The sequence below is a fragment of the Trichoderma evansii genome (assembly GCF_050947405.1).
Source record: "Trichoderma evansii strain SZMC 28006 chromosome Unknown GGI43scaffold_6, whole genome shotgun sequence".
NCBI lineage: Eukaryota > Fungi > Ascomycota > Sordariomycetes > Hypocreales > Hypocreaceae > Trichoderma > Trichoderma evansii.
Window position 1 is genome coordinate 289,932 of NW_028145200.1, and position 27,583 is coordinate 317,514.

Here is a 27,583-nt window from a genome sequence, read left to right on the forward strand (position 1 = left end):
GTCAAGATGATTCTCATCTTTATAACCCATCTCTTCGTATCATCCTTTTGCCAGCCTTTTTGCTCCAGTTCTCCAAGTACAGTAGAAGACTGTCTGGTGCACAAGGGTCTCTGGCCCCACTCGGTCGGCTCCGTGCCGAAATTCGCTTCCGGCGCTGCGTATGTTGAGCCGTTGACAGAAGAAGATATTGCATGGATAAATAGATATAAATGATGTGATTGATAAACTCACTAGTATATTTATATTTAGAATCTGAATTTATCCGCCACGAAGCGTTCCGATCGAGGCAGAGCAAGCTGATATCAGCTTACCGCAAGCTTGTAAAATCGGGGCGGTTCCGGATGCCGATTCCCCATCTTCTCTAACAGGGCTTCGTCCTAATATTAGACTAGAATCGATTTACTGAACCAATCGACGACCCGTCTTGGATCGGCGAACCTATAATTGTTTCCCACAGATGCTAAATTTAACAGATACGCTGCCAAGAGACTATATAACTCTAAATGGAAAAGGGATCATAGTTGGCACTAGGTTTATAGTATCAAGAAGCTATCAAACAGATGCATTATGTTTTAATAATCGCACCACCACACCATAGCAAACGATAGTAATCCGTAATTTGTCTTTTTTTGTAAGATTTCTAGTTGAAATGTAGTCAAAAATCACTCAATTGCATCGCCCCTTGTCGGTTTCTACATTAGTGAACGCCACGATTCGCTCGCGTTATAGCTACTACTACTAGTATGTATTAAACCAGTGCACTGCTCCTGTAAGGAGTGAGAAGCGCTGGTGTTGCTCTGGGGAGATCTTGAACAAGCAGTGGTATAGGTGACAGCTCTATGTGAATCTCTACAATCATCTGTCTCCGGATAGGACTTGGCATTAATATATTGAGACGAACACTGATCCGCTCATTCAGGCTACAGCAGAGACGAGCTTGGCCACTGGGGAGCTCTTTCCAAGACAGATATGCGCCAGTAAACACTTTTCAGCCACTAGATGGATCGTGATCGCAGCAATGCTTGGCATTGTAAGAATTGAGAGAAAGAAAACGCAAGCGGTATCAAAATCACTCCGATGGTTGAGCTAACGATTGGATTAACCAGTCTCTCCAAAAGCTTTCCTTGTTGGCCAGCGTGATTCGGGATACACAGATGTAAAGATGAGCGTAATTAGTTATACAGATGATGAGCTGCTAACCTCAACGGTGTCGCACAGAGTATTCCAGTGTGATATAAATACCGTAATGTGTAACACTGGCTGTTGTTTCACAAAGGTTAGATAGAATCATTTTACATCAACGTCGACGACATTCACCTCTTACAAGAAAGGCAGCCTCAGTCATGCATCTTCTCTCTCACCAATCACAGCAATGGAAGCTACTGGAGGGGCTGCCAAGCCGAATCTACTCCATATAGGTGAAATAGCCTTGGTGCTGATTCGCAGCTCTGCCATCCAGTCCTCTCTCAACGAAAGCTCCTTTATCGGCACCCAGCCTCGGCTTATACACAAGGCCGCAATAGCGATGCGGAATTGCTCGCTTTGTCGTCATTTGTCAGCCATCAATGCCTAGCGTCGCTGTTGGAGTGACATTATAGGTTGCCTTTCCGCAAGTCAGAATGACGACAATGACGGCTGCGGGGCAAAATGGAGCTGCACAGAGCTCCCACGAAGACCTCCCCCTCACCAAGCTTAATCGTAGTTAGTACCACCTGGGTGCAGAATTTCCTTGCCTGGAGCTTGCCGGAGTGTTATTGATAGGCTACTGGGCAGAGGACGGACATCGATAGCAATCCCCACCCTTGAAACGAGCTGCGTTCGTAACTCCGGCACAGCGAAAGGCTCTCTTCTCTTTTAGCTGGCCCAAACCTCTCCAAACTCTGTCCTCTCCACCTCTTCATCATCGTCATCTCGCCGTCCTTTTCGTACAAAAACAATTTTAAAACCCAACCGCCAAAATGGTCAAGGCTGGTAAGGCACCTCCCGATCCCCATTGCGCCAGACAGTAGTTCCTAGCAGCGCCATGCTCGGCTTTATATAGTCGTCGCTGGTCTAGCGGGGGTTGCGGCAATGCTGTGCTCATCCCGAGCTGGTTTGAGGGGGTTTTCCTCTTTATCTGCTCAAACGGCTTCGTTGGACAGCGGGCCGCGCCGCAACCTTGATAGACATCTAGCCCTGCTTCTTCTTCCCATTGGAAGATCCTGCTGGCGCAAGCGTGTCCCTTGATGGCCGCAGCGCGATCGCATCGCAGCTTGACGTCTTTTTGAAACCGTCTGGAAGCCTCCGCTAACGACGAGCTCCAGTTACTATTCTCCGAGGAGACGCCAAGGTCTCCGGCACCGTCGTCTTCGAGCAGGCCTCGGAGGGTGCCCCTACCACCATCACCTACGACATCACCGGCAATGACCCCAACGCCAAGCGTGGCTTCCACATCCACACCTACGGCGACAACACCAACGGCTGCACCTCTGCCGGCCCTCACTGTGAGTTGATCTGATACATTTGAACATTGGACGAAAAGAAACTTGACTTACCAACTTATTCGGCAGTCAACCCCTTCGGCAAGACTCACGGTGCCCCTTCTGATGAGGCCCGTCACGTTGGTGACCTCGGCAACGTCGAGACTGATGCTCAGGGCAATGCCAAGGGCACCATCACTGACAGCCTTGTCCAGCTGATTGGCCCCAACAGCGTCATTGGCGTAAGGAACCTCCATTTTTGTAATGTTTCCAATACGGCAAAAAGTGCTAACGATCCATATTTAGCGCACTGTTGTTGTCCACGCCGGCACCGACGATCTCGGCAAGGGTGACAACGAGGAGTCCCTCAAGACTGGTAACGCTGGTCCCCGACCTGCTTGCGGTATGCACCCTCTTTCTTCTGATATATCAGATCACTTTAAATATCCAATTGCTAACGTGGGGCCGTCACTCAGGTGTCATTGGTATCTCCGCCTAAGCTCGTCAAAGCACTGTAGCTATGCTTCACCTAAGCTTATAGAATGTGGAAACAAAATCCGTACGGCAATTGAATGGATTTGCCCTGGCTAGGTAAAATGTAGTAAACAAGCAAACAAACAAATAAAACAAATTAAAAAAAGGCTTCACATTGCCATGCCACGCGCATCTCGTAAAACAATTATACCAGTTAAATACCTATTGATAGCTGACCATGGAGGGGTAAAAACGGTGCATTATCGCTGCAATTACATCACATTGCCTCGAGCTGCTGTTCCCATCCATGGACTAGGTACCTTATCTGTCCATCCTAGGCGCGGACAATTGCAGTGTTTGAACTTGAAAGCCACATGGCTCATGTCCATACAAATTATCCTCAACGGCCCCTCGTCATGTTGTGTAACGCAATCTAGCTGCCGATTAGTTAATCTCATACATAGCTCGGCACAGGCAATTTCATTGTGCCCCTCCTTCCAAACCCCTTTGCCACCTCTTTGCCCCGCGCCTCCATGCCTTTTTGGGCCCGGCCAGCACTCAATAGCAGCAAAAGGTCCCTGAAGGTCCCCACACTGAAGCCACCTGTAGTGTTGAATGCCGCGTGCTAACGAGCTCTACCAAACGATTAGCTGGCTTCTCGACGCAAGGAGAGGTACTCGGCACTAAGAGACTTGACACCTTGCCCAAAGGCACACGACAAAGCTGCTTCTTCCATCAGCTCTGCAATCTGCTCTTTTGTTACTCAATTCATCTTTCCAAGCTCAGATTCGGCTTGGTAGACCTTCAAACATCTTCTCATTTCTTCTTCGGTCCTCCGCTCAGGTATGTTGGGAACCCCAAGTCATGCCCAAAGTCGTGCCACTGCTCCCAACAGTTGTCCCTCTTTCTCCGCCTGGTGGTGACATAATTCTGCTCTGCCTGGATCCCTTCAGACGATTCAATGGCAGTTTTCATGCAGCTTCACCTCAGCTACTCCAAGATCCTCTCCTGCTTGTAGCAATTGCTGCTTTATTTCCCCATCTCTGCTTGAAACATTGACTCCATACCAAGACCACACAACCAATTCGCCTCTCTTCAAAGCACGCAACTAGCTAACCAGCAATCCTAATTAGGTTTCCCCTTGTCTTCACCTTACTGGCCCATCATGTCGAAGACCTTTATCGGCAATGTCAAGAGTGTCTTGAGCGGCGACACCTTGATCCTGACCAGCCCCAACAACCCCACGGCCGAACGCACGTTCTCCTTGGCATATGTTTCGGCTCCTCACCTGAAGCGAGAAGGAGATGAGCCTTTTGCTTTCCAGTCCCGTGAATATCTTCGAAACCTCGTTGTTGGCAAGCCTGTCCAATGCACAGTCCTCTACACCATTCCCACAACCGGCCGAGAGTTTGGTACTGCCCAGCTCAAAGATGGAACTCTCCTTCCCGATGACCTTATCAAGGCTGGTTGGCTGAAAGTCCGTGAGGATGCTGGCCGCAAGGAAGAATCTGAGGAGCTTCTCGAGAAACTCGAGACACTTCGTTCCCTCGAATCCGAGGCCAAGTCCAGCTCCAAGGGTCTGTGGTCAGGTGTAAACGGCACCATCGAAGTTCAGAACGACCTGGGAGGCCCTGACTTCCTTACACAGTGGAAGGGCAAGACCGTCGATGGTGTTGTCGAGAGAGTGCTAAGCGGTGACCGACTGCTCGTTCGCTTGCTGCTTTCCGAGAAGAAGCATGTGCAGCCCCTTACTCTCCTTGCCGGTGTCCGAACTCCGTCCACCGAGCGTACGCTTCCTTCTACAGGTGCCACACAGCCTGCCGAGGAGTTCGGAAATGAGGCCAAAGCATTCGTTGAGGCAAGGTTACTCCAGCGCCAGGTCAAGGTTGAGATTGTCGGTGCCAGCGCTCAGGGACAGCTTGTTGCCAATGTCATTCATCCCCGAGGCAACATTGCCGAATTCCTGCTGCAGGAGGGTTTGGCCAGATGCAACGACTTCCATTCTACCATGCTGGGAGAGAAGATGGCTGCTCTGAGAGCTGCCGAGAAGAAGGCTCAGTCTCAAAAGATTCGCCTGCACAAGCACCATGTTGTCAAGGCAGAGACTGGAGACAAAGAGATGACTGTCACCAAGATTCTTGGTGCCGATACTATTCTGGTCAAGGCCAAGAACGATAGTGCAGAGAAGAGGATCAACTTTAGCAGCATCCGTGGACCTCGAACCAACGAGCCCTCCGAGAGCCCCTTCAAAGACGAGGCCAAGGAATTCCTGAGATCAAAGTTGATTGGAAAGCACGTTAAAGTTAGCATCGATGGAACCAAGCCTGCTTCTGAAGGCTTTGAGGCCAGAGACGTGGCTACAGTTACCGAAAAGGGCAAGAACATTGGTCTTGCGTTGGTAGAAGCCGGTTGGGCCTCTGTCATTAGACACAGGAAAGATGATACCGATAGGGCTCCCAACTACGATGAGCTTCTTGCGGCTCAAGAGAAGGCCAAGGAGGAGAAGAAGGGTATGTGGTCTGGAAAGCCTCAAAAGGCTAAGCAGTACCTGGATCTCTCAGACAACATTCAGAAAGCCAAGATTATGCTTGCTACACTACAGCGTCAGAAGAAGGTACCAGCTATTGTTGACTTCTGCAAGGCCGGTTCTCGATTTACCATCCTTATTCCCCGTGAGAACGTCAAGCTGACCTTGGTTCTGGGTGGTATCCGTGCCCCAAGAGCCCCTCGTGCTGATGGACAAGGTGGCGAGCCTTTCGGCAAGGAGGCTCTCGACCTGGCCAACCGACGATGCAACCAGAGGGATTGTGAGGTGAACATTCATGATATGGACAAGGTCGGTGGATTCATCGGTGAACTGTACATTGGCCGTGAAAACTTTGCCAAGGTCCTCATTGAAGAGGGCTTGGCTTCAGTACACGCCTACTCTGCCGAGAAATCAGGAAACTCTGTCGAGCTTTTCGCGGCCGAGAAGAAGGCAAAGGAAGCCAGGAGTGGTTTGTGGCATGACTATGACCCTTCACAAGAGGAGGAGAATGCCGATGAGGGTGCTGAGGATAACGGTGCTCCTGAGGCGGAAGTTACACTGGACAAGAAGCCTGCTGATTACCGAGATGTTATTATTACCAACATTGATGGAAACGGAAGACTCAAGATTCAGGAGATCGGAAAGGGCACAGCAGCTTTGGAATCTCTGATGACCGAGTTCCGAAAATTCCACATCGATTCCAAGAACAACAAGCCCCTTGCAGACGCCCCCAAGACTGGAGAATTCGTGTCTGCCAAGTTCTCAGCCGATGGCCAGTGGTACCGTGCCCGAGTCCGAGCCAATGACCGCACAGCCAAGCAGGCAGAGGTTGTATACGTAGACTACGGAAACAGCGAGAAGATTGCTTGGTCTAACCTGCGGTCCTTGGACCAGACCAAGTTTGGTGTCCAGAAGCTCAAGGCCCAAGCTATTGATGCATCACTGTCATTTGTCCAGCTGCCCACCGCCGCTCACTACTTTGAGGATGCTGTTGGCCTAATTTATGAGCTGACCGAGGGTAAGCGCCTGGTTGGCAACTTTGATCTTGTCGACAGCAAGGAGAACATCAGCTACATCACACTCTATGACACCAAGGGAGACGGCTCTCTGCCCGGACCCAATGACTCCATCAATAAGGAGATTGTGGCCAGCGGATACGGCATGGTGCCCAAGAAGCTCAAGGCTTGGGAGCGCAGCAAGGCTTTTGAATCATACCTGAAGCACCTGCGGGAAGTCGAGAGCCAGGCCAAGCAGGATAGGCAGGGTATGTGGGAGTATGGTGATATCACTGAGGATTAAATGGAAACAAAAGTTTGGGGATAAGGGGCGGTTGTTTCAAATAGGGATTTTCTTCTTTTTCATAGTTTACATAGCATAAAGCGAGAAACTGCATTCCCGATGACACTTGAGTATAATGAAAATGGTTTATCAAAAAGTCTTATTATCACAATCCAGGATGAAATTTAGACATTTCAGGTCACGAGGATCTGGTTGGAAGATTTGCTCGAAACCAATTATCATCAAGTTATGTGGCAACAAATAATCGAGACAGTGGCGGTGGTTAGTGGTGGTGGCAGTAAGAAGTATCTGTCAAGCGTCTATCGGAAAGAGCCGAGATAGACGCACATGACAATGATGCCATCATCGCCACTTTCACGGGACGGAAAGAGTACGATATCCTGACGAAGCGATTACAAACGGACACGACGGAAGGAGGCCGGGAGGGAACTCAAAACAGCATCCTTTTGGTCAGCTGCATATTCTTAACTTGAAAGGAATCAAAAAACCCAGACGCGCGCGGCCGGGCGAAGCCGGTTTCCCTTTCAAGCAACGCTTAGGCTATACAGTAATATCATTGCATGTCATTCACATCCATCATGCGTATATCGAACAATAGCCTTACAACCCCCAAGCCCGAGGCGTAACGAGCGGCCCGCGAGGTTCCCGCGTATTCCACGGTGTTCCAACACCCGCTGCCAATTGGCGCCTTGCAAAAAGGTTCCCAAAGTTCCGGCGTTCGGTGGAGCCGCAAAGGAGGCGACCCGTTGAGAAGCCCCCGGTGACCGGTTCAACAACTTTTTTCTGCTACAGTACGGAGTACACCTCTGCGACCCGGGAAAATAGCGGTTAAGGCCCGCGAACCAACGGCGCATGCCACTGGCCGGCTGGCCTTGAGTGGCTGGATCCAGGTCCGGCAGCGCTGCTGGGAACTTTGAGGGAACTTTGCGGATTGCTTGACTAAGACTAAGGCAACTCAACCAGGGGGGCCACAATGACTTAATGGCACCCCCACTCCGTGCACCCAAGGGGGGCGAAACTGGCGTCTGAGCTGTAGCAACCAGATGCTAGCAGCACCGAGTACAAGTATCCAATATCATCTCGTCGCTGCCAATCCTCCAAACTCTGTCTCTCCTCTCAACACTATCATCGTCTCTGCCTGTTGACTGCATTATCTTTCTACCGTTTTAATCACATCCACACACATTCACAATGTCCAGCTCTCTTGAACAGCTCAAGGCCTCTGGCACCGTACGTTGTCTCCCTTTCTCTCTACCCCGCCAAAACCACACCATACATACCCCTCCAAACGAGGGGCGAAGCTGTTGCGAGCTTCGGCGCCCGGCTCGAGGGTTGCTGTCAAAGGAATCGCCAATGCAGCTTCGTCCTCGTTGGGGGAATTGCAATAATGAGCAATGGTTTTCTTGAGTAATTATCTGAAACATATGCTGACCATTGACTTTTTGGCGACAAACAGGTTGTCGTTTCTGACACTGGTAATTATTCCCGCACTATCCGCCCAACCATAATTTGTTTCAGCCCAGCTAACTATTTTCTCTCATAGGTGACTTTGCTGGTTAGTATTGCTCCCAACGACGAAATTCCCGAGCACTGCTTTTGCGAGCTGCTACATGCAGTGCTCCTTTTCTCGTCTCTCAGGAATTATTGCGCCAGAACAAGAAGCTAATCAATAATTCTCGATTCCAACAGCCATTGGCAAGTACAAGCCTCAGGATGCCACCACCAACCCTTCTCTCATCCTGGCCGCCTCCAAGAAGCCCGAGTACGCCAAGCTGATCGATGCCGCCATCGCCTACGGCAAGAAGGAGGGTGGTGACCTCGACAGCCAGGTCGACCACGCTCTCGACCGCCTGCTGGTCGAGTTCGGCCGTGAGATTCTCGCCATCATCCCCGGCAAGGTCTCCACCGAGGTTGACGCCCGATTCTCCTTCGACACCCAGGCCTCCGTCAACAAGGCCCTCCGCATCATCCAGGTAAGCCTCGACGAGCAATTCTCTAAATAAGAACCAAAGAAACTAACCATCTTCCTTCTGTGAAATATAGCTCTACAAGGAGCAGGGTATCGGCAAGGAGCGTATCCTGATCAAGATCGCCTCCACTTGGGAGGGTATCAAGGCCGCTGAGATCCTCCAGCGCGACCACGGCATCAACTGCAACCTGACCCTCATGTTCTCTCTTCCCCAGGCCATCGCCGCCGCCGAGGCCAACGCTTTCCTCATCTCCCCCTTCGTCGGCCGTATCCTTGATTGGTTCAAGGCCAGCACCAAGAAGGAGTACGGCAAGGAGGAGGACCCCGGTGTCGCCTCCGTCAAGAGCATCTTCAACTACTACAAGAAGTACGGCTACAAGACCATTGTCATGGGTGCTTCTTTCCGAAACACTGGCGAGATCACTGAGCTCGCCGGCTGCGACTACCTGACCATCTCCGTAAGAACTCAATTAATCCCGCTGAAATGATAAAGTATCTTTATCACTAACATTTATTCCTTTCTTAGCCCAACCTGCTCGAGGAGCTCCTCAACTCCCAGGAGGCCGTCCCCAAGAAGCTCGACGCTGCCCAGGCTGCTTCCCTCAACATCGAGAAGAAGTCCTACATCAGCGACGAGTCCCTCTTCCGATTCGACTTCAACGAGGACCAGATGGCCGTCGAGAAGCTGCGCGAGGGTATCAGCAAGTTCGCCGCCGATGCCGTCACCCTCAAGGACATCCTCAAGCAGAAGCTGTCTGCGTAAAAAGCTGCTAATATGGTAGCTGAGGAAAAAGAGGTGTGAGAAAAGGACAAAGTTGCTATCAAAAAAGGTACAAAATGACCCGCCCAAGCAACCCAGGAGGTAAAATTGGGATATAATTTTTTTTTGTCTTGGCTGTTGATAAGAAACGCATGAAAAGGGTCCTGTTTTAAAATGTGAATATGGAGACCCACGATTCCCTTTTATGTTTGTTATCTATGCCTTCAAAAATAGCTCTTGTAGAAATTTAGCAAATAAAAAAAATTGAGAAAACAATATGTCTAATGAACACTGTTATGAAATGTGCCGCAAATGTACTGGTGTATCGTATATATGTGTGTTTATTATATTGTACAAGACTATATATCCGTCGATTGATATTTCCCTAAACACAACGCGATGTGGTATCTAAATCTTGCCATCAGCTTTCATAAATGCAAAAATAAGATGATCAAAACGCCGATAATGCTGCCGTTGCTGTTAGCTGAATCCAGGATCCAGATCCCCATCCCCTGTCCCGAGTATATATAATACCAACCCAGCAAGAGATGATAAGTCGATAGCCAAAGAACCCTCTTTTTTAATTCCACAACAGCGTCTTGAATCCAAATCGCCCAACAAATAAAAAATTATAGCATTCTCAAAATTTCGCTTTCAAGGCTCCTTGCAATGCACCTGCACAATCGTGTGCGAAAAACCCCCCTTGGACCCTTCTTTGGCCTCGACCACCAGCGCCGTCAAGGCACCTCCCCGAACACAGCCTGAGTCGAGCCCAATCGAGTACTTTTCCTCACGGAAGCCCCTCTTGGCGTCGTGGCCGTAGATGACAGTGCGGCGATGGGATTTCTTGAGGCGCTTCTGGTAGTGGTTCCACGCGTTGGCCCATTTTTCGCCGTCACGGCCCTCGATAGGGATGATGGTGTCGCGGTCCGTGTAGGCGTCCTTTTCCTGGATAGATTCTAGAGTTTCGCCTTCTTCCTCTTCTTCGGGAGGTGGTGGTGTGGTTGAGTCTTCATCACTGTTGGCGTCGTCGTCGTCGCTGCGATATGACTTTCTGCCGCCTTTGCCACGCAGTATTTCGCGAGGGTAGATTAAAGTGCGCATGTTCATGACGGCCCAGGGGTCCTGCAGTTCGGGTTTGACACCCGGGACGAGGCCGGCGTGGACAACAAACATCTTCAACGGCTCAACGTTGAGGATGACGGGTAGCTTGGTGAGCCACTCGACGTGCTCCTTCTTCAGCTTGCGTCCCGTGGCGAGGAACTCGGATTGGCCGCGGCGGTCTTCGTCATGGGGTGTTGCGAGATCCTTGCTGACGCCGGTGAGTGTCTCGGCCTCTGTGAGAGAGAGGAGGATGCGGTCTTCGTGGTTGCCGCGGACGGCGCTGGCGTTGAGGCTCATGAGGCGTGAAATGACACCAGCTGAGTCGGGGCCTTTGTTGATCATGTCGCCTGCAGCAATGAGATGGTCCTTTTTGTTGTCGAAGTCGACCTTTTTAAGAAGCGTCTCGAGGGAGGCATCCATGCCATGAATATCACCGACAATAACTAAGCGTCTCTTGTTCTCAAAAGTAGGGACAAATTCATCAGCCAAGCTAGCCATCAACGTGAGGCCGTCCACGTTGGGACGACGGAAGGTGCCATAAGTCATGGGCCGATCAGCGTCGGTGATCTCGACGTGGTGGATAGGTTTCGGCGGCAGAGGAGGCAGAGGAGGAGCCGGCTTCTCGTCCTTGGATTCGCGGATAAAGGACATGTTGTAGAGTCGCGTGACGCATAAAAAGGCGCTGGCGATGAAGAAGAAGACGGCCGCGATGATGAGGACACGGCGATGCTGTTGGTGCGCCATGGTGGCGAGTTTGGGGGCTGACCCGTCCCGTTGGCTTGTTACTTGCTTGGTTTTGTGGTTCTAGGTCTGTTGTGCTAAGGCTGTTTCGGCAGCTTTACCCAGTGATGATGGGATGAAAGTATAGGTCACCGGGAGATGGAAGCCATGGAGCAATACCGGTGGGAGAGCTGAAAAAAAGGGAGGGATATAGTGAGCGGAATGCGAACCGAGGAGAGACACGGCTGATGTTGCTGAAGGGAGGAAATGAAGAACAGAAGTTGTCGACTTCAAAAGATAAGAAAACGGATAAATAGGCAATACTACTAGCTCGAGGTATTAACAAATATTGACCAAGTATTAAAGGGGAAGCTTCTTTATTTTTTCCACTCTCAGCCCGGTCACGTTAGCGAATTCTATTTTAGTAAAATATTACTACTAGTAGTACGGAGTATTCAAACACACAAAGTGTAACTATATTACGCGTCACCTTGTGCTGCTGCCAGGGTTCGCCTTGCAATCCCTCAGGAAAAAGCAAATACCCCATACTATATGCTGCTGTGCTGTAATGTTGGTTGCAGGTCAACTGCCGTCTAAGCCGTCTAGGCGCCGCAATGGAGTGTTTTGGGCCGGTTTGATGACGACAACGGCGGAAATGCCAAGACCCTAAGGCCTGGCTAGGAGTCTCTCGAGCTGTTGATTATCTGGGCAGCTAGGCTAATAAGGGCGAGTCAGGGCCCAGGGGAGCGAGAGCGGGTACTACGGCTACTATTGAGTGCAGGGGACATGGTGTTGTTGGGGCTGGTATGGAGCGCGCGCTGCGATAAGTATGGTATGTGTGCCCTTGCACTAGAGCTGAAGATGGGTTATGAATTGTTAAAGCAATAGTCTGCTAGGCAAGATAGGTAAGTTAATGGAAACTTGATGGATGCTAATCTTTACCGAGTCATGACAAGTGTAGGGTTTTAAATAGCCATAATTTTGCCTCCTTATTTTTCTTTTCGTGTTAAAATACGCGTGTTTGTTTGCTGCGCTTGGGACAATTAGTGCGCTGTTCATTGTATGTTAAGAACGGATATCGGCATCTGGGGACGCACGTGGGACGGTGGTTGGCGGGCGCCGATCCGAGGCCAGTGTTACGTGGAATTGTCTGGGCTTTGTGTTTGTAATTGCAGGCTGTTTTTGAGATGTGATATGAAGGCCAGCGAGTCGTCAGGACAATTGTAGTTGTAGAGATGATATATATGAAGAGAAATGACAGAAGCAGGATGTTGGTAGACTTTCAAGTTTTCATTGTTGGCTCATCAAGGCTCTCAAATCTTGGTTTGGCTTTATACATTCAAGGTGTTATCTGAGTTCTGAGAAATTCCGCAACGCTGGAAAATTTAAGATAAAATATTAAGGAGTTTTCGATTTCATATATCATATATCCGGATAAATAACGGCATGATCGTATGAGGAATTAATTTTCCGAAAACCAGATAGTGAAATACGTAGTTCCATCAAAAGGTATAGGTTAGGTGATCTCTCGCCAACTCCACTTGCTCATTCTAGATCTCAACCACTCTATGAAAGACTCTAGGCCCACCCTTAAGCGAAAACAGGGATTGATTGCAAAATCGACGAGCGTTCGCATATGAGCAAGTCAAGCTAACCTGAATACGATATGATGGTCGTGAAATGGGTCTAACCATGGCCATATCTGGATGACACGGCATTTAGGGACGTTAAACAAGATCATCTAGTGTGTCCTAATTGCTGTAGGTTGATACTGTACATATTAGAGATTTATACATCCCCTGAAAGCTAGTATTTTGGGCAGTGTGTGCAGGCGGCGAGAGTTACAGTGAGAAGAAGGTCTTTTTCTGCTGCTAATATACATATACTGTACAGGGCTTCATCAATGCCCGCCTACCTTATAATAGTACAAGTCTATACCCAAGCATAGGCCTATCCAAAGAGCATGTCATATCCTCTTCATATAGAAGGGAATTTGATCCCAGCTGCCTCTAACTCTATTCGTGTAAAATCCTTTAATCCATCTTGTAAGCGTCAGAGACAAGACTCAGCCAGGTGAGCTTCCTCTTTTCCGCTCCAAATTCAACGCCATAACGCCATGCCATGTACCATAATCGCTTTTTATCTGTTTCCCCCCTCTTCAGTTCCCTTTGTTGTTTTTATTTTTTGCTCTGAGCCGCCAGCTGCTGCTGTTCCAATCGGTACTTTTCATTCTCAACCTCCCTCCAGTCCTTGGGAATCGGTTCGTTGCCATCTGTTTCCTTGACGCCGCTGTTAAACGCAGATTTACCCGCATACAGCTGGTAGCTTTTCCCATCAGACGTATCCACGTTGCGGTATTCCACTGGCACGTGTCCGCGGAAGCGCTTTCGCATGTCGACCAGGCCGCGCTTGCAATCGCTGTATCCCCTCGCGAGCTGCTGGCACTTGGTTGGGAGGGTCGAGTGGAGAGGCTCGCGGAGGCAGTCGGACGCCTTGTTACGGTAGACCATGACGCAGTCTGATTCTTGGAGGCATTGTGCGAGGGCGTCTCCTATCAGGTTTAATCAGCAATTGATCTCTTGTGTTCTCTTTCTGCATGTTAAGAGGGGGGGAATTGGAATGGGACTGGTCGATTGGGCGAGGGGCAAACATACGCAATTCTTGACACGACGGCATGTTGGGTATATGTACGAGTGTAAGGGGATATGTACAAGAGGCTAACGATTTGTCGCAGCCTTGTCTCGAGACTCAAGTCAGTGGTGGCTTCTGAGCTTCTGGTGCTGCCCTTCGGAAAAGTCGTTCGATTGAGCTTCTTCAGGCTGGCTGGTGATTGGTGGGTTGTGGATGGCGCTAGGATCGAGGCTCTGATTTGACCAGTTTCTGACGCCCCACTGCCATAATCGGTGCATTATTAATGGGATGGGACAGTTTCATCTGATCTAGCCCTATTCTTTGTCTTTATGTCTTTATTGTCATATGTCGTACATTTATGTCTAATGTAGTGAGATCTTGCAGTAACAAATAGTCATATGTCATAATCTGTGCATCTTGTAACCTTCACAGCCTTGTCCAGGCCGTTATTAGGGTGCCACCATCTAACAGTCAATGACGGCCCAAGCGTCCAATGCCCAAACGCACATACAACAGACCACATGCAAGTTCTTACTCGCATGAGCACTAACAACTCTGCCAACTCACACTTTGACGCTACACATGCAATCCAAGCACGCCAATCATCTCTATTCTCTCCAGCGTACAAACTCCTTGATTGGCCCATCTCTTCGCTCGCCTCCCCCAGGTTTTCTCCAGGGTAAGCCGCCAATTGGGCCACTGGCGCGCCACCATCGAGGGCCCACCTGACCCTTTGGGAGATTTACATGTGACATCACAGCGATCCCCTTAGACTAAGATCCTGGAGCATATCTGCCATGCCTCTTCTAATCTCGCTTCTTCTGCTTTTTCCTCTTCTTCACAATTTTCCTTGTGAACACGAGGCGATAATGGAAATGTCCCCATAGGAACGACCAGCATCACCCGAGACCTCGTTCTCCCGTCGCAATGCCTCTCCCCTTCATCGGTAGGCTTCATGCGTATGTATCTTGCTGTGTAATCGACGGTTTTACCGCCATTTACTAATTCGCCATGGCCTTTTATAGCACCGAGTACATTTCGATTGTTGTTTCTTTCTTCCTGGTCAGCCTCGAGGCGATAATACGAGTCTTTACTCTAGCATTGCGTTAGTACGACCCTTCAGACAAACGACAAAGCAGCCAGCTTACCCCCTATGTACCAATCTAGCCTCATTTCTCGTCAACTTCCTCTATCGAGCTTCGCGGCGACTCTTTAAAATATTCTCCTCACCGGCGCAGAAGAAAGCGGAAGATAAGAAAAAATGTTAGTTCTCGTGTTATATATGGAGTACCTTACGGATAAGCGCCGTCTAACTTACGCACCTTTTTAGCCATTTCCACCTCCGTCCGCGATGCGTCCGACTTCGTTGAGCTCTGTCAATTATGGGGATACGAAGCAGAAGAGCATATAGTTCAGACAAAGGATGGCTTTCTGCTCGGCTTGCACCGCCTGCAGTGGCGACGAGGCGAGGAGAACCTGAAAGTCAACTGCGGACCCAACAGCACCAAGAAGCGAGTTGTCTATCTGCACCACGGCCTGCTCATGAATTCCGAGGTCTGGGTCTGCTTGACGGATCAGCAGAGATGCTTGCCATTCGAGCTTGTGGAAAGAGGTTTTGACGTTTGGGTGAGTAAAAGTAACATGTTCATACAAGCAAAGGCTCTTGCTTACCAGCTCAGTTTGGAAACAACCGCGGCAACAAGTACTCCAAGAAATCCATCCACAGCTCACCCACATCACTCCAATTCTGGGACTTCTCCATGGACGAATTTGCTTTCCACGACATCCCAAACAGCATTGAGTACATTCTCGAGACAACAGAGCAGCAAAGTCTTTCGTACATTGGGTTTTCGCAGGGCACCGCTCAGGCATTCGCAACCCTGGCCATCCACCCCAAGCTGAACCATCAGGTCAATGTCTTCATTGCCCTTGCACCTGCCATGGCCCCTGCTGGACTTTCAAATGGCGTTGTCGACTCCCTTGTCAAGGCCTCACCATCGGTTTTGTATCTCATGTTTGGAAGACGATCCATCCTCAGCTCCGCTACCATGTGGGAAACACTCCTGTACCCGCCTTTGTTCGCCCGCCTCATCGACATGGGCCTGTCGTTCTTATTCGGATGGAAGACCAAAAACATCTCTTTGAGCCAGAAGCTCGCTGCCTACCCTCACCTTTACTCTTTCACTAGCACAAAGAGTGTTGTCCATTGGTTCCAGATTATTCGCAACAAATGCTTCCAGATGTACGACGACGATGTCTATCAGCCTATGAGCGTCACATCTTCAAGCAAATACTCAAAAGTCGCCAAGTATCCCACCCGCAACATCAGGACACCAATCGTTCTTGTCTACGGTGGCAGCGACTCCCTGGTTGATATCAAATCCATGCTGAAAGAGCTCCCGAAACAGACCGTTGCGACTGAAATTCCGCACTACGAGCATCTCGATTTCCTGTGGGCTCGGGACGTGGACACCCAAGTGTTCCAGCACGTATTCGACGCTTTGAACAGCTTCACCGACGCAGAGCACACTGAGGAAGAGTATGATAGGTATCATTTCGTCCGACACGAAAGCCTCGCTGGATCCGCATACGCGCCATCCCATCTGCGTGGGGGTAGCGAAAGCGACGCCTCTATTGCTGCGTCTTCGGGCGAAGAAGCCAAAAGCCATCAGCACCGCGCGCGAGAACAGCGCGTGCAGATTGTATCGGACAAAGAAGTCTCAAAGAAGGTCGAGGAACCCGTTGAGAAGTTGAAGGGGGTTGGAGTTCGGAGAGGAAGCGGTCCTGCGGCGAACCTTACGAATGGCGAAAGTGTCGACAGCAAGCGAGATGAGTGAGCGCCGACAATCTTTACATCTTCTTTTTCACGCTATGACAGCACAACAGTGGCGTCTTTTTTTTATTTATTCATTTATTTCAAAACTGCACGAGTTGATATCCAGGGCGCAATTTGATTAGGAGCTGTATTCGAACGTCTGCCTATACCGCATCACTTGAAGTACACCTATCTGTAGCAATAATAGAAATTATATCTCATTAATTATATATACCATCTTTTCCATTTCTAACATCAATCGTATCACAAAGTAGAAGAGAGAATGTTTTCAAAAAAAGTGCAATCAATTCAACGCTAGACACTACTCATTCGCTAGCCTTTTGCTCAACAGCATCGCTACGAATATCCCAATGATATGGGAGCCTAATAGCCTGCATAGCAATAATAATAATGATCATTATTATCAACCATTCCTGTTCCAACTCTTTCTTGTTCGCGCCACGCTCCACGGCTCGAACTTCTCTAGATAATTATCAGATGCCTCAATATAGGAGGCTAATTGACCAAAAGTATAAAAAGAGAAAAAGAAGGGTATATCGACATGGATCAAAAGCATGTCTGTTCTAAATAGTGCATCGGTTTGATGCCAGTGGACAGTTCGATGTCAAGCAAAGATGCAAAGCATTCAAACCATGGCTGGTTTCCCATGGGCAGAGGCGTTTGATACAACGCTCAGTTAATGCCAACTTAACTTGTGAAATGGATATGATGGCTAAAATCTCTTACGCAAGATAAATGTAAAGAAAGGTTAGAGTTACGGGGAAAGGGCGACTAAAGACGGGAGAAAATGGGTATGAAGGTTTATGCCAAGGTCACGTCAAATCGTAACGCCGCCTAAAGGGAGGATTTTGCTTCTGTCTCCGAGAAATTGGGCTCGGTAGTCAATGATGCCCTGGCTGATGGTTTGGAAATCTTTGACCTTGCGATTGCGAAAGTCTGTCAAGAGACTGCGCAGCCCGTTGATATACTGCTGTTTCTCCTGTTCCCCAAATTCCTCGTGCGCGCCAAGTTGGAGTAGGATTTGATCATCTAGTTATTGTTTTCAGTCAGCGTTCTTCACACAACAGCTCGCGAGAGTAGAAGCGCCTAGCTCCGAGATATACATACCCGGAGCTTGCATATTCTCGAAATGTTGATACTCGCATTCGCTACCCCTTGGGCAGCTTTGATTGGCTAACTCATCCGGGCATACTTCCTGCTTCACGTCTATTTTATTGCTGTATGTTAAAGAGCGAAGGCCACCGGATATGGACTGAGAATACTCGGGATGGAAGCGATATGCGTGGAAGTATCGAAGGGGCGACTCATAGGGCACATATGCGGTCTTCGGGGCATCAGAGACTGGTGTGGCCGGTGCCTCACTTACTGGGTCAACCTGGTTACTTATTAGATATGCCGATCGGCCATCAAAGTGCAGGGCAACGTCTACTTCTCTTCCACTTTCAGAAGCCATATCCGGCTGCACGGTAGAGACCTGCTGTGCGGCGATAAAATCTGTCGTGCTATCTTGTAAGTTATTGATATTCGTGTCAGGCATCGAATCCAAACCAGCTGGCGCTGGACTGAACGGCGTTGATACTCGCGATGATTTTTTCGAGGGGCTGGATAGTTCAACATCCGGAGGCTCGTAGCTATCGGATTCTTCTTCAGAAGTATGGTTGCTAGAATCTGCAGCTTCCGACATGACCATATCTCGAGCTTCCTCCACAGCTGCTGTAACTATGGCGTTGACATCATCTTGTGTCGACATAGCATCTTGCATAGCATCTTGTTTAGCGTCATCAACGCCTTCAATTGTCGTGTTAGCCTCGACGTCCAGTGGATGAAAAGCTTCACCAACGGCCTCGATTGCAGTATTAGACTCAACGTCTAATAGATTATGCTCTGCCTGGTTAGCAACGAGCATATCAGACTGCTGCTCTTTTTGAGACTCTTCTCCTTTGAGTGGCGTAGCTTCTCTGCTTTGTCGGACGGCCTTATTGCTCTGAGGAGACATGCTCGCGATATCCATTGCGTCTGTCAGTGGCGACGAAGGACTCAGAATCTTAGATGGCGACGGGGCTTTATTGGTAAAAAAGAACCATTAGTATCATAAGGAAACAAATGAGCTATCTTTGTCAGAATTAGAATCTTAGGCTTACCTTGCTGTTCATGCGTCTCTTCACTATCCGAGTCCGCATTGGCATCAATCCTCAAGTTTTCTTCTTCTTCCATCGTCTTTTGAATTTCTCGCTGCATATTCTCAACCTGGGCTCGCAAGAGCTTCAACTTCAGCTGCTGCTCTCGGCGGCGGGCTTCAACGAGTGGAAGGCGTTCATTAGCCGCAACCGATCGACTACGGCGACCGTTTCCACTTTGAGGGCTCGTTTCAGATGATCGAGACGGCGCCATTGGAGACGAATTCGACAGCGGGGGCGTTGAACGAGAGAATTCTTGGGCTTCGATGCTGGTCGAGGGTATGGGAACAACTATTTCCTGACTCGGAACAACAGCTTCGAAACTGCTGCTGGGTGATTCGTTATTAAGCGCCGGAAGAGCTGGTGAATTCAATCGCGACTGCTTCGCTTTCTTACGGGCCTCGGCCTCCGCGATTCTTCTTTTCATAGCTTCGATCTTCTTCGTCATGTTATCCAAGTTGTCTCTTGCTGCAGAATTGTCGCTACTGGCACCAGGAGGGGTTGCAATGGGGCTCGAGTACTGTTGAGCTGCCGCCACACTGTCACCAAATGATGGAGCGCTTCGAAAAGAAAGAGTAGTCTCTAGTAGTGGTGGCACTGCCTCTTTCGTAGCCAGTGACACTGTTCTCTGCTCGGGAGAATCGAGATCCATTTCGGCATCATCCTCATCGTCGCTAACATCAATGAGGAACGGGCGAGGCCGTCTCACATGACCAAATGGGCGTTTAAATGGTCTCGGATTAGAGTCGACCAAGCTGGCAGAAGCTGGACGCTCCAAATTCAAGATTTGTATGGCATGAGGGGGCTGTGGCGTAGAAGACAGGAAAAGCCCAGGAATTGACGGAGGCAGCTGTCCATTAGGGCTTGGGATTTCACCAGACGTATGTTCTGGTGAAGTCCGATGCAAAACATTGGCGGCCATATCGTGGGAAGTGGTGGCTGTAGAATTATCGACGTTGTTATTTTCTTGGTGACTCTGAAGAGGTAGCTCGTCTGGGTGAGAACGCTTTCGGCCTCGCGCCTCGAGTTCACGAGCTTTTCGCAAAGCTTCCATCTTCTGATGTAAGAGCTTTGATTTCTCAGACTGCGTTTTCGAGGCTGACGCAAGAGCAGGGACAGGAGTAGATGATGAAGATGCGGTCGCGGCTGCAGTATTAGACTTGGAGTTTTTCGCAGCGAGTAGTCGCGCAATACGGTCTTTGCGTGATTCTGATACGTCTTTTGCTGGTGCACCCCCAGCACTCTTTTCGGCCTCGGTACGCCCGGGCCCATCCTTTGTCTTCGTCTCTGGTGCTGTTTCTCTTTCACGGCTGGATTGAGTAGCCGTTGGATTACTTGGTGCGCCCATCTCAAATCCTAGTTCCTCGAATAGACTACCTAATAGTGTCTCGTCTACCCCCTCGTCAATATAATTCTGATATCGCACATTTAATGTCCAAAGCCGTCGGATGGCATCTTGCGCTTGTTTCCGTGTAGCACCAACGCTCTTCACTTGGAATGAATTGGATATGGTATGACTCGATCCGTTTGCTTTGGGAGATGTTTGTGACGAAGCCAGAGGGGTGATCTGGTTCAATTGACTTTCTAGAGACATATACATTAATTGCTGAAATAAACTTTTTATGCTCAATGTTAATAGTGCTCACCAGTAACAGAAGTAGCCATAGCTGGATGGTCCATTTCTTGAGGGGAGAGGTATGGAGAATATGAACCTGAGCGATCTCGACCTGAGACCTAGTTAATGAAAGGCCAGATATTAGTTAATGAGGTGATACAGGGACATACTAGCAGGAAAGGAGGCTGGCGGAACATCGCTAAACCCCGCAGCATTTTGCGCGCTTCTATTCATATACGATGGATTGGGGAAAACCTCAGCATCTCTTGGTTCGTAAGCATCCTCGAGCCCGCCTTCGCTAACTTCCCCTTCCTCACTTATATCCGTTTGCTGCGAGGGCACATTTGCTTCAGTAGTAGCAACTGGCCCTTGCCCAAATGAGGCTTGCTGGGTTGGCCAAGGACCTTGCCACTGCATGGCATTTTGTGAATAGTTTAGACCCAGTCCAGGAATCGCATTGTGAGGATTATATGGGTCCCCAGGAGCCGGTTCGTTGTGCACAACGGTTCGTACCACAGGATTTGGATAGCTAAGAGCAGGAGTAGCATACGGAGGGTATGGCTGATGCGTGTACGAGGTTTGCGGATGGTAGCCATGTAATGGGTCGTATCCATAGCCTGACTGAGCCATCGCTAAACCAGAGAAACAGCCCGTGGGAGCCCAGGCTCACAGAGTAGCAAGACACTGTCGTTTACGAGCTGTAGAATATGCTGGTATTTGCTAATACATGCAGGGATGGCGCCAGCAGCCTGTCCAAAGGCTTGGTTATATTTGCTTTGGGAGTCGATATCGATGTTGAAGCATAAAGATTATTGAACGCAGGGCTTGCTGATAGTGGCGGAACTGGAGAGGCCTGGGATCTGTGTGGAAGAGGGGCTTCTGAATTAAAATAACACTAAGTATTGAAGCGGATCGAAGCAGTATCTCGCACACGAGTCCAGTATTGTTGATTGCAGCGCGAATGAGGTTGGACGCGATGATTGCCATGTGGGATAAAAGGGCAATCTCGTTTGGTCAAAGACATCGGCTAGCTTTAGACGAAAATATTGCGCCATGCTGCATCGGGACTAGAGCATCTTCGAATAATGTTATCGCGATTGCTCAAGTCACGTGGAGCGGTATTGTTTACTTTCGCGGGGTCTCTCCCCAGCAACCAGGGTGCTGTGAGCTATCAATACGGAGAAGCTCCCTCAGGTGTCACCGCACCATCATTCCTCATTGTGTTTTATCTGATGCTTTAATTTTGGCACAAGTGCCTGTGCGTCTTTCTTGTACAATTGTTTCTTTTTCTTCCTTCAGTTGCGAAGTTGCCTTTGTTTTCTTGCCAGGCTATTGTTTCGCTAGCGAGGGGAACCTTGAGACCAACATCAACGCCTAATAATCCCCACTACGACGTATCGTTATGAGTTGGCCTTGATATCAACAATGTCGTTCAACCCCAATGGTTCGGCGCTGCGACGGAGCAATCCGTTCGCGAGGAACGCCTCTCCATCCCAAGCAATGCCCTCCTCTGGAAGGCCGAAATCAGTCCTCTTCTCCTCACCGACGATCTCACCAAGCGTGTCGACACCGCCCTCCACAGTCTCTGCGGCTTCGACAGCTTCTACGGCCTCGACAGCCCGGCCTCGGTCCAGCAGCTCTTTTGGAACAGCGATTGCTCCGGCCGGAATTATTTCGAGGCACCATCGAGCCGACTCACGTGCAGGGATGAGCTCGAATACAAGTACCTTTGCTCCCTCTTTTATCAAGGAAGAGGAAGATTTAAGACAGAACCATGATGCTGTCAAAAGCATTGAAGGCGAGAACGACTTTTCTGGAAAGCGATATGTGTGGCTTAAGGACCCAGAGGAAGCTTTCGTGAAAGGCTGGGTGATTGAGGAGCTGGAGGATAACAAAATCTTGGTGCAGACCGATAATGGAACTGTGAGTTGCTTCTTTGACCTGGTGTTATACGGATGAAACGATGCTGATGCGATTATAGCAACGGGAAGTCGACGCTGAGAGCGTTGATAAAGTGAACCCCGCCAAATTCGACAAGGCAAACGATATGGCCGAATTGACCCATTTGAATGAGGCATCAGTCGTTCACAACTTGCATACACGATACCAATCAGATCTGATATACACTTATTCAGGCTTGTTTCTTGTTACTGTCAATCCTTACTGTCCCTTGCCGATCTACTCGAACGATTATATCAACATGTACAAAGGTCGGAGTCGCGATGATACAAAGCCCCACGTCTTCGCCATGGCTGATGAAGCTTTTCGCAACCTTGTTGGAGAAGGTCATAACCAAAGTATTCTGGTCACTGGTGAATCTGGTGCTGGAAAAACGGAGAATACAAAGAAGGTTATCCAATATCTAGCTGCTGTTGCGCAGTCTGAATCTCCTATAAGGGGCCAAACTCGACATACGAACCTCTCTGAGCAAATCCTCCGCGCCAACCCTATTTTAGAATCGTTTGGAAATGCCCAAACGGTGAGGAACAACAATTCTTCGCGTTTTGGAAAGTTTATCCGAATTGAGTTCAGTCGAGAGGGTGCTATTACTGGAGCGTTTATCGATTGGTATCTCCTGGAGAAGTCCAGAGTCGTCAGAGTGAACCCACAAGAAAGAAACTACCATATATTCTACCAGCTTTTGAAAGGAGCAGATTCGAAGTTGAGAAAAGATCTTCTTCTGGACGGCCTAGATATCGGAGATTTTGCATATACGCGCAATGGCCACGACAGCGTGGCTGGGGTATCTGACCAGGAAGAGTGGAAAGCATTGCTAGAGGCTTTTGATATCATCGGCTTCTCTGACGAGGATCAAATATCTGTTCTTCGAACCATTGCCGCAGTATTGCACTTAGGAAACATTGACGTTATAAAGGAAAGTCGGAGCGCAGATCAGGCTAGACTGGCTTCAGACGCCAAGTTACAAGCTGCAAAGGTTTGCAGCCTCCTTGGCGTGCCCCTTGAGCCGTTCCTTAAAGGTCTATTGCACCCTAAAGTGAAAGCTGGACGTGAATGGGTCGAAAAGGTTCAAACCCCTGAACAGGTTCGCCTCGGTCTTGATGCTCTTGCAAAGGGTATATACGAGCGAGGTTTTAGTGACCTTGTCACTCGGATCAATCAACAACTTGATCGGACTGGTATGGGCTTAGAAGACTCTCGATTCATTGGTGTTCTCGATATTGCCGGGTTCGAAATTTTTGAAAAGAATAGCTTTGAGCAATTGCTTATCAATTACTCAAACGAAAAGCTTCAGCAATTTTTCAATCATCACATGTTTGTTCTTGAGCAAGAAGAGTATGCTCGCGAGCAGATCGAGTGGCAATTCATCGACTTTGGCCGCGACCTGCAGCCGACTATTGATCTCATTGAGCTACCAAATCCAATTGGTATCTTCTCATGCCTGGACGAAGACTGTGTTATGCCTAAAGCCACTGATAAATCTTTCACGGAGAAGTTGAATACTTTATGGAACAAGAAGTCTACGAAATATCGCCCCTCTCGACTGGGCCAGGGTTTTATCCTTACGCACTACGCTGCTGAAGTTGAATACTCTACGGAAGACTGGCTCGAAAAGAACAAAGACCCTTTGAATAATAACATCACGCAATTACTGGCAGCTTCAACGGATAAGCACATCGCAAATCTCTTTGCAGACTGTGCTGATTCTGATGATCATGGTGGACGAAGGAGTCGTGTGAAGAAGGGCCTATTCAGAACCGTGGCCCAGAGACATAAAGAACAGCTTCACAACTTGATGTCTCAGCTTCAATCTACACACCCTCATTTCGTTCGCTGTATACTGCCCAACTACAAGAAGCGACCAAAGCTGTTTGACAAACTGCTTGTTTTAGACCAGCTCCGATGTAACGGTGTGCTAGAAGGTATTCGGATAGCACGAACTGGCTTCCCTAATCGATTACCTTTTACCGAATTCCGCCAGCGATACGAAGTCTTATGCCCAGACATTCCCAGGGGCCATTCAGACGGTCAAGTTGTGGCCTCCCTAATGCTTGAGAGGCTTAATCTCGACAAGACCATGTATCGCGTCGGTCTCACAAAGGTTTTCTTCCGAGCCGGTCTTCTAGCTGAGCTGGAAGAGCAGCGAGATGCTCTGATTACTCAGATTATGGCACGATTTCAATCTGTTGCCCGTGGATACGTTTGCCGACGGGCAGCACACAAGAGACTTTTCCGCACGGAAGCCACCAGAATCATCCAAAGGAATTTTAACGTATATCTCGATCTTGTCGGAAATCCATGGTGGCAGCTCATTGTAAAGATGAGGCCTCTCCTCGGCGCCACTAGAACTGCTGCGGAGGTGAAGAAGCGGGATGCCATGATTAAAGATCTGAGTGAGAAGATGCGACTGGAGCTGGAAAGTCGGCAGAAGCTAGAAGATGAAAGAAGAAATTGCCAAGCTGAGATTACCCGCATCCAAAAAACTCTGGAGAGTGAGCGAGCCCTCGCTTTGGACAAAGAAGAGATCTTTATGCGTCTTCAGGATCGCGAGGATGAATTGGAGGAGAAGTTAGCAGGCGCACTGGAAGACCAAGAGAGACTGGAAGACCAGCTGGACAGCCTTATGGAAGCAAAGAACCGAGCTGAGCAAGACGTCGAAAAATACCGTGCACAGCTTGAACAGGCTGCTTCTCTCATCTCTAGGCTAGAAGAAGAAAAGACACGCTTGTCGGCTAGAGCAGCGGAGTTGGAGACCGCTATTAACGATCTCACTCAAAGACAATCCGAGCATAGTGACAAGGAAGTCGCTATGGAAGGTGAAATCAAGATGCTCCAAAGTCAATTAGCTCTTAAAGATCGAAAAACCAAGGATTTGGAAGACAAGTTGCTCAAGCTCGACCAGGATCTTGAGATTAAGTTATTCACAGCGCAGAAAGATCTCGATGCGGCCAAAGTGCGAGAGTCTCGACTGGCTCGAGAGAATCAAGAAGTACATGAGCAACTTGCTGAGCTCTCCAAGACTTCAACGGACTACGAAGATCTTGTCCGGTCAAAGGAGAGCGAACTGGCATTGTTACGTGATGATAAAAGGAAGTCAGAAGCTGAACGTCGAAGCCTCGAAGAACAGAAAAGAGCTCTTACGGATGATATGGAGAAAAATGCTGCAAAATTCCGTGATGTTCAAGCAGAACTTGTGGCATTAAAGTCCAAGCAGATGCAATTAGAGCGCGAGGCTCAGGATGCTAAGGTTTTGCTTGAAACCAGGCTGTCTGAAGATGCACAAGCTGAGAAGAACCGAAAAGTTCTTGAGTCTCAGATCAAAGATGTTCAAGACGAGCTCTACCAGACAAAGATGGAATTGAGCAGAGAGCGACAATCCCGAGATGACGTACTACTACTCGGAGAGCACAAGTACCAGGCGCTCAAGGATGAGTTTGATCGCTTGAATGACGCAAAGATTATCATTGAAAAAGAAATGTATGTCCAACAAGATACTTTAAGGCGGACTATAGAAGCTCGGGCGGCAATTGAAAAAGAGCGTGACGACGCCAGGGATGAAATTCGAAAACTTCGCATGGCAAAAACGGAGGCCGAAGAGGCTCGTTTGCAAGCTGAAATGGCCGGTGAGCGCCAAGCTTCAAAAGCTGCGAGAGAGAGAGAAAGTAGCCTTCGGAAAGACCTAGAAGCTGCACAAGAGCGCCTGCGCTGGTTCGAAGAGGAATGCAACAAGCTGAACCGCCAAGTCGAAGACTTAAATAAGCTCATTCTTACGTCTGGAGAATTTGGATTGAAAAACGACCAAGCCAAAGAGAGAATGGAGCGGGAACTTAATACAATAAGGAGCCGGCTGGCGGCATCTGAAAATGATAACAAAACGTTACTCAATAAGTTGCAACAGAAGGGTCTTGAAATTGCCAGGTCCAGCTCTCGCGCGACAGAAGCAACTCGAAGCCAGCTAATATCTCTCCGAGGCGAGAAAGCCAAGCTGGAAGATCACAACACAAAGCTCAACAAGCAGTTAGGCGATGCCCAGCTCAACATAGCAACCCTGGAGAAGAAGTTGGAGAAACTTCATCTCAATCTGGAAGATTTAAATCACGAGGTTGCCAGAGAGGCGAAGGCTAGTAGGACTGCAGAGAAGGCCTCTTCCAACTTTTCCGTTCAATTGGCGGAAGCTAATCGAACGATTGAATCCGAGAAACAGCTACGGAATCAAACACAGTCGACGGTCCGCACGCTGCAGTCATCAATAGACTCACGAGATAAGGAGCTGGAAGATATGAGAGCTCAGATGCTCAAGGCGCTCAAAATGGTTGATCCTGAAGTTCAAATGCCACAGACAAATTCCAACAATGAGAAAGCTATGCTCAAAAACTTCGATCTTGTTCGAATGGTTGAGGAGTTACAACAGAAATTACGAGTTCAAACTGTAGCCAGGACCAATGCTGAAAGCAAGTTGACCGAGATGAGGGCATTGAGAAATGAGAGTCCCACTCGTCCGGGGCTTGGTGAAATCCATCCAAACGAAGCACCTTTTCAAGATTCTAATGGTCTGAAGAAGACAACCAAAGCAGGCCTGCAGTCTAATTTGAATGGATTGGCCACTGCCCGACACTTCCAAGACGCCAATTCTCAGGATTCATCACGCTCTGATAGATCTTTCGGTGCTTCCGATATCAGAAATGGGTTTGAACTGAAAGCCGAAATTGAACACCTCCAAAGTCAGCTGCAGCTAGCCCAAGTGCGGAACCGACAGCTTCAGAGCCAACTGGATCGAAATTCATCATCTGATGATGCATATGAAGATGAGGCCTCAATCTTGCGTGTACAGAAGCTTGAAAAGGCCAATAATCGTCTCCATGATATGTTGGATGATTCGGCCAAAAAAGTGGCAGCACTGGAGAAGAGTATGCAAGCTGGTGAGATGTCTTTACGGGATATCCAAACGCGATCTCATGAGGAGCTTCTGGATATCTTTAACAGCCAAGAAGAAGCGCGCAAATCCCTCTTACATAGCCACAAAGATGCTCTCGCAGAATTAACTGAAGTGAAG

General features: G+C 48.9%; 7 protein-coding genes across 7 annotated transcripts; 4 read left to right on the forward strand and 3 right to left on the reverse strand.

Annotated features, from left to right (window-relative positions):
* Nucleotides 1-1,826: 1,826 nt before the first annotated feature.
* GGI43DRAFT_400755 (superoxide dismutase SOD1) lies at nucleotides 1,827-3,084 on the forward strand. The gene is made up of 5 exons (XM_083205484.1): nucleotides 1,827-1,971; nucleotides 2,304-2,483; nucleotides 2,550-2,701; nucleotides 2,766-2,862; nucleotides 2,936-3,084. The coding sequence occupies exons 1-5, from the start codon at nucleotides 1,959-1,961 to the stop codon at nucleotides 2,956-2,958; spliced, it is 465 nt and encodes a 154-aa protein (XP_083061985.1). The 5' UTR covers nucleotides 1,827-1,958; the 3' UTR covers nucleotides 2,959-3,084.
* A 277-nt stretch (nucleotides 3,085-3,361) lies between these two features.
* Nucleotides 3,362-7,209, forward strand: GGI43DRAFT_400758 (uncharacterized protein). The gene has a single exon (XM_083205485.1). The coding sequence runs from the start codon at nucleotides 4,099-4,101 to the stop codon at nucleotides 6,757-6,759; it is 2,661 nt and encodes an 886-aa protein (XP_083061986.1). The 5' UTR covers nucleotides 3,362-4,098; the 3' UTR covers nucleotides 6,760-7,209.
* A 583-nt stretch (nucleotides 7,210-7,792) lies between these two features.
* GGI43DRAFT_400761 (sedoheptulose-7-phosphate:D-glyceraldehyde-3-phosphate transaldolase TAL1) lies at nucleotides 7,793-9,761 on the forward strand. Its single transcript, XM_083205486.1, has 6 exons — nucleotides 7,793-7,989; nucleotides 8,216-8,234; nucleotides 8,303-8,314; nucleotides 8,449-8,732; nucleotides 8,803-9,186; nucleotides 9,255-9,761. Exons 1-6 carry the CDS (start codon nucleotides 7,951-7,953, stop codon nucleotides 9,489-9,491), a joined length of 975 nt encoding a protein of 324 aa, XP_083061987.1. The 5' UTR covers nucleotides 7,793-7,950; the 3' UTR covers nucleotides 9,492-9,761.
* A 260-nt stretch (nucleotides 9,762-10,021) lies between these two features.
* On the reverse strand, nucleotides 10,022-11,677 carry GGI43DRAFT_327535 (Metallo-dependent phosphatase-like protein). The gene has a single exon (XM_083201932.1). The coding sequence runs from the start codon at nucleotides 11,334-11,336 to the stop codon at nucleotides 10,143-10,145; it is 1,194 nt and encodes a 397-aa protein (XP_083061988.1). The 5' UTR covers nucleotides 11,337-11,677; the 3' UTR covers nucleotides 10,022-10,142.
* Nucleotides 11,678-13,153: 1,476 nt separating this feature from the next.
* On the reverse strand, nucleotides 13,154-14,295 carry GGI43DRAFT_400765 (cytochrome c oxidase assembly protein PET191-domain-containing protein). The gene is made up of 2 exons (XM_083205487.1): nucleotides 13,967-14,295; nucleotides 13,154-13,863 (listed from the first exon to the last, which is right to left on the reverse strand). Exons 1-2 carry the CDS (start codon nucleotides 13,986-13,988, stop codon nucleotides 13,490-13,492), a joined length of 396 nt encoding a protein of 131 aa, XP_083061989.1. The 5' UTR covers nucleotides 13,989-14,295; the 3' UTR covers nucleotides 13,154-13,489.
* Nucleotides 14,296-16,992, forward strand: GGI43DRAFT_400766 (sterol esterase). Its single transcript, XM_083205488.1, has 5 exons — nucleotides 14,296-14,902; nucleotides 14,969-15,048; nucleotides 15,111-15,206; nucleotides 15,274-15,569; nucleotides 15,623-16,992. Exons 1-5 carry the CDS (start codon nucleotides 14,871-14,873, stop codon nucleotides 16,778-16,780), a joined length of 1,662 nt encoding a protein of 553 aa, XP_083061990.1. The 5' UTR covers nucleotides 14,296-14,870; the 3' UTR covers nucleotides 16,781-16,992.
* Nucleotides 16,993-17,044: 52 nt separating this feature from the next.
* Nucleotides 17,045-21,557, reverse strand: GGI43DRAFT_400768 (uncharacterized protein). The gene is made up of 5 exons (XM_083205489.1): nucleotides 20,742-21,557; nucleotides 20,603-20,683; nucleotides 18,921-20,540; nucleotides 17,887-18,840; nucleotides 17,045-17,808 (listed from the first exon to the last, which is right to left on the reverse strand). Exons 1-5 carry the CDS (start codon nucleotides 21,199-21,201, stop codon nucleotides 17,597-17,599), a joined length of 3,327 nt encoding a protein of 1,108 aa, XP_083061991.1. The 5' UTR covers nucleotides 21,202-21,557; the 3' UTR covers nucleotides 17,045-17,596.
* Between the last annotated feature and the right edge of the window lie 6,026 nt (nucleotides 21,558-27,583).

Excerpts from the sequence above, each read along its gene's own strand:
- GGI43DRAFT_400768 (XM_083205489.1), bottom strand. The coding sequence starts at position 21,201 with ATGGCTCAGTCAGGCTATGGATACGACCCATTACATGGCTACCATCCG. Across the intron at positions 20,684-20,741 it reads GCCAGCCTCCTTTCCTGCTA|GTCGAGATCGCTCAGGTTCA; the intron begins GTATGTCCCTGT and ends ACTAGGTCTCAG. Across the intron at positions 20,541-20,602 it reads TATGGCTACTTCTGTTACTG|AAAGTCAATTGAACCAGATC; the intron begins GTGAGCACTATT and ends ATATGTCTCTAG.
- GGI43DRAFT_327535 (XM_083201932.1), bottom strand. The coding sequence starts at position 11,336 with ATGGCGCACCAACAGCATCGCCGTGTCCTCATCATCGCGGCCGTCTTC.
- GGI43DRAFT_400758 (XM_083205485.1), top strand. The coding sequence starts at position 4,099 with ATGTCGAAGACCTTTATCGGCAATGTCAAGAGTGTCTTGAGCGGCGAC.
- GGI43DRAFT_400765 (XM_083205487.1), bottom strand. The coding sequence starts at position 13,988 with ATGCCGTCGTGTCAAGAATTGC. Across the intron at positions 13,864-13,966 it reads GCCGTCGTGTCAAGAATTGC|GAGACGCCCTCGCACAATGC; the intron begins GTATGTTTGCCC and ends TAAACCTGATAG.
- GGI43DRAFT_400766 (XM_083205488.1), top strand. The coding sequence starts at position 14,871 with ATGCCTCTCCCCTTCATCGGTAGGCTTCATGC. Across the intron at positions 14,903-14,968 it reads TTCATCGGTAGGCTTCATGC|CACCGAGTACATTTCGATTG; the intron begins GTATGTATCTTG and ends GGCCTTTTATAG. Across the intron at positions 15,570-15,622 it reads AAAGAGGTTTTGACGTTTGG|TTTGGAAACAACCGCGGCAA; the intron begins GTGAGTAAAAGT and ends TTACCAGCTCAG.
- GGI43DRAFT_400761 (XM_083205486.1), top strand. The coding sequence starts at position 7,951 with ATGTCCAGCTCTCTTGAACAGCTCAAGGCCTCTGGCACC. Across the intron at positions 8,733-8,802 it reads AGGCCCTCCGCATCATCCAG|CTCTACAAGGAGCAGGGTAT; the intron begins GTAAGCCTCGAC and ends TGTGAAATATAG. Across the intron at positions 9,187-9,254 it reads GCGACTACCTGACCATCTCC|CCCAACCTGCTCGAGGAGCT; the intron begins GTAAGAACTCAA and ends TTCCTTTCTTAG.
- GGI43DRAFT_400755 (XM_083205484.1), top strand. Across the intron at positions 2,484-2,549 it reads CACCTCTGCCGGCCCTCACT|TCAACCCCTTCGGCAAGACT; the intron begins GTGAGTTGATCT and ends CTTATTCGGCAG. Across the intron at positions 2,863-2,935 it reads TGGTCCCCGACCTGCTTGCG|GTGTCATTGGTATCTCCGCC; the intron begins GTATGCACCCTC and ends GCCGTCACTCAG.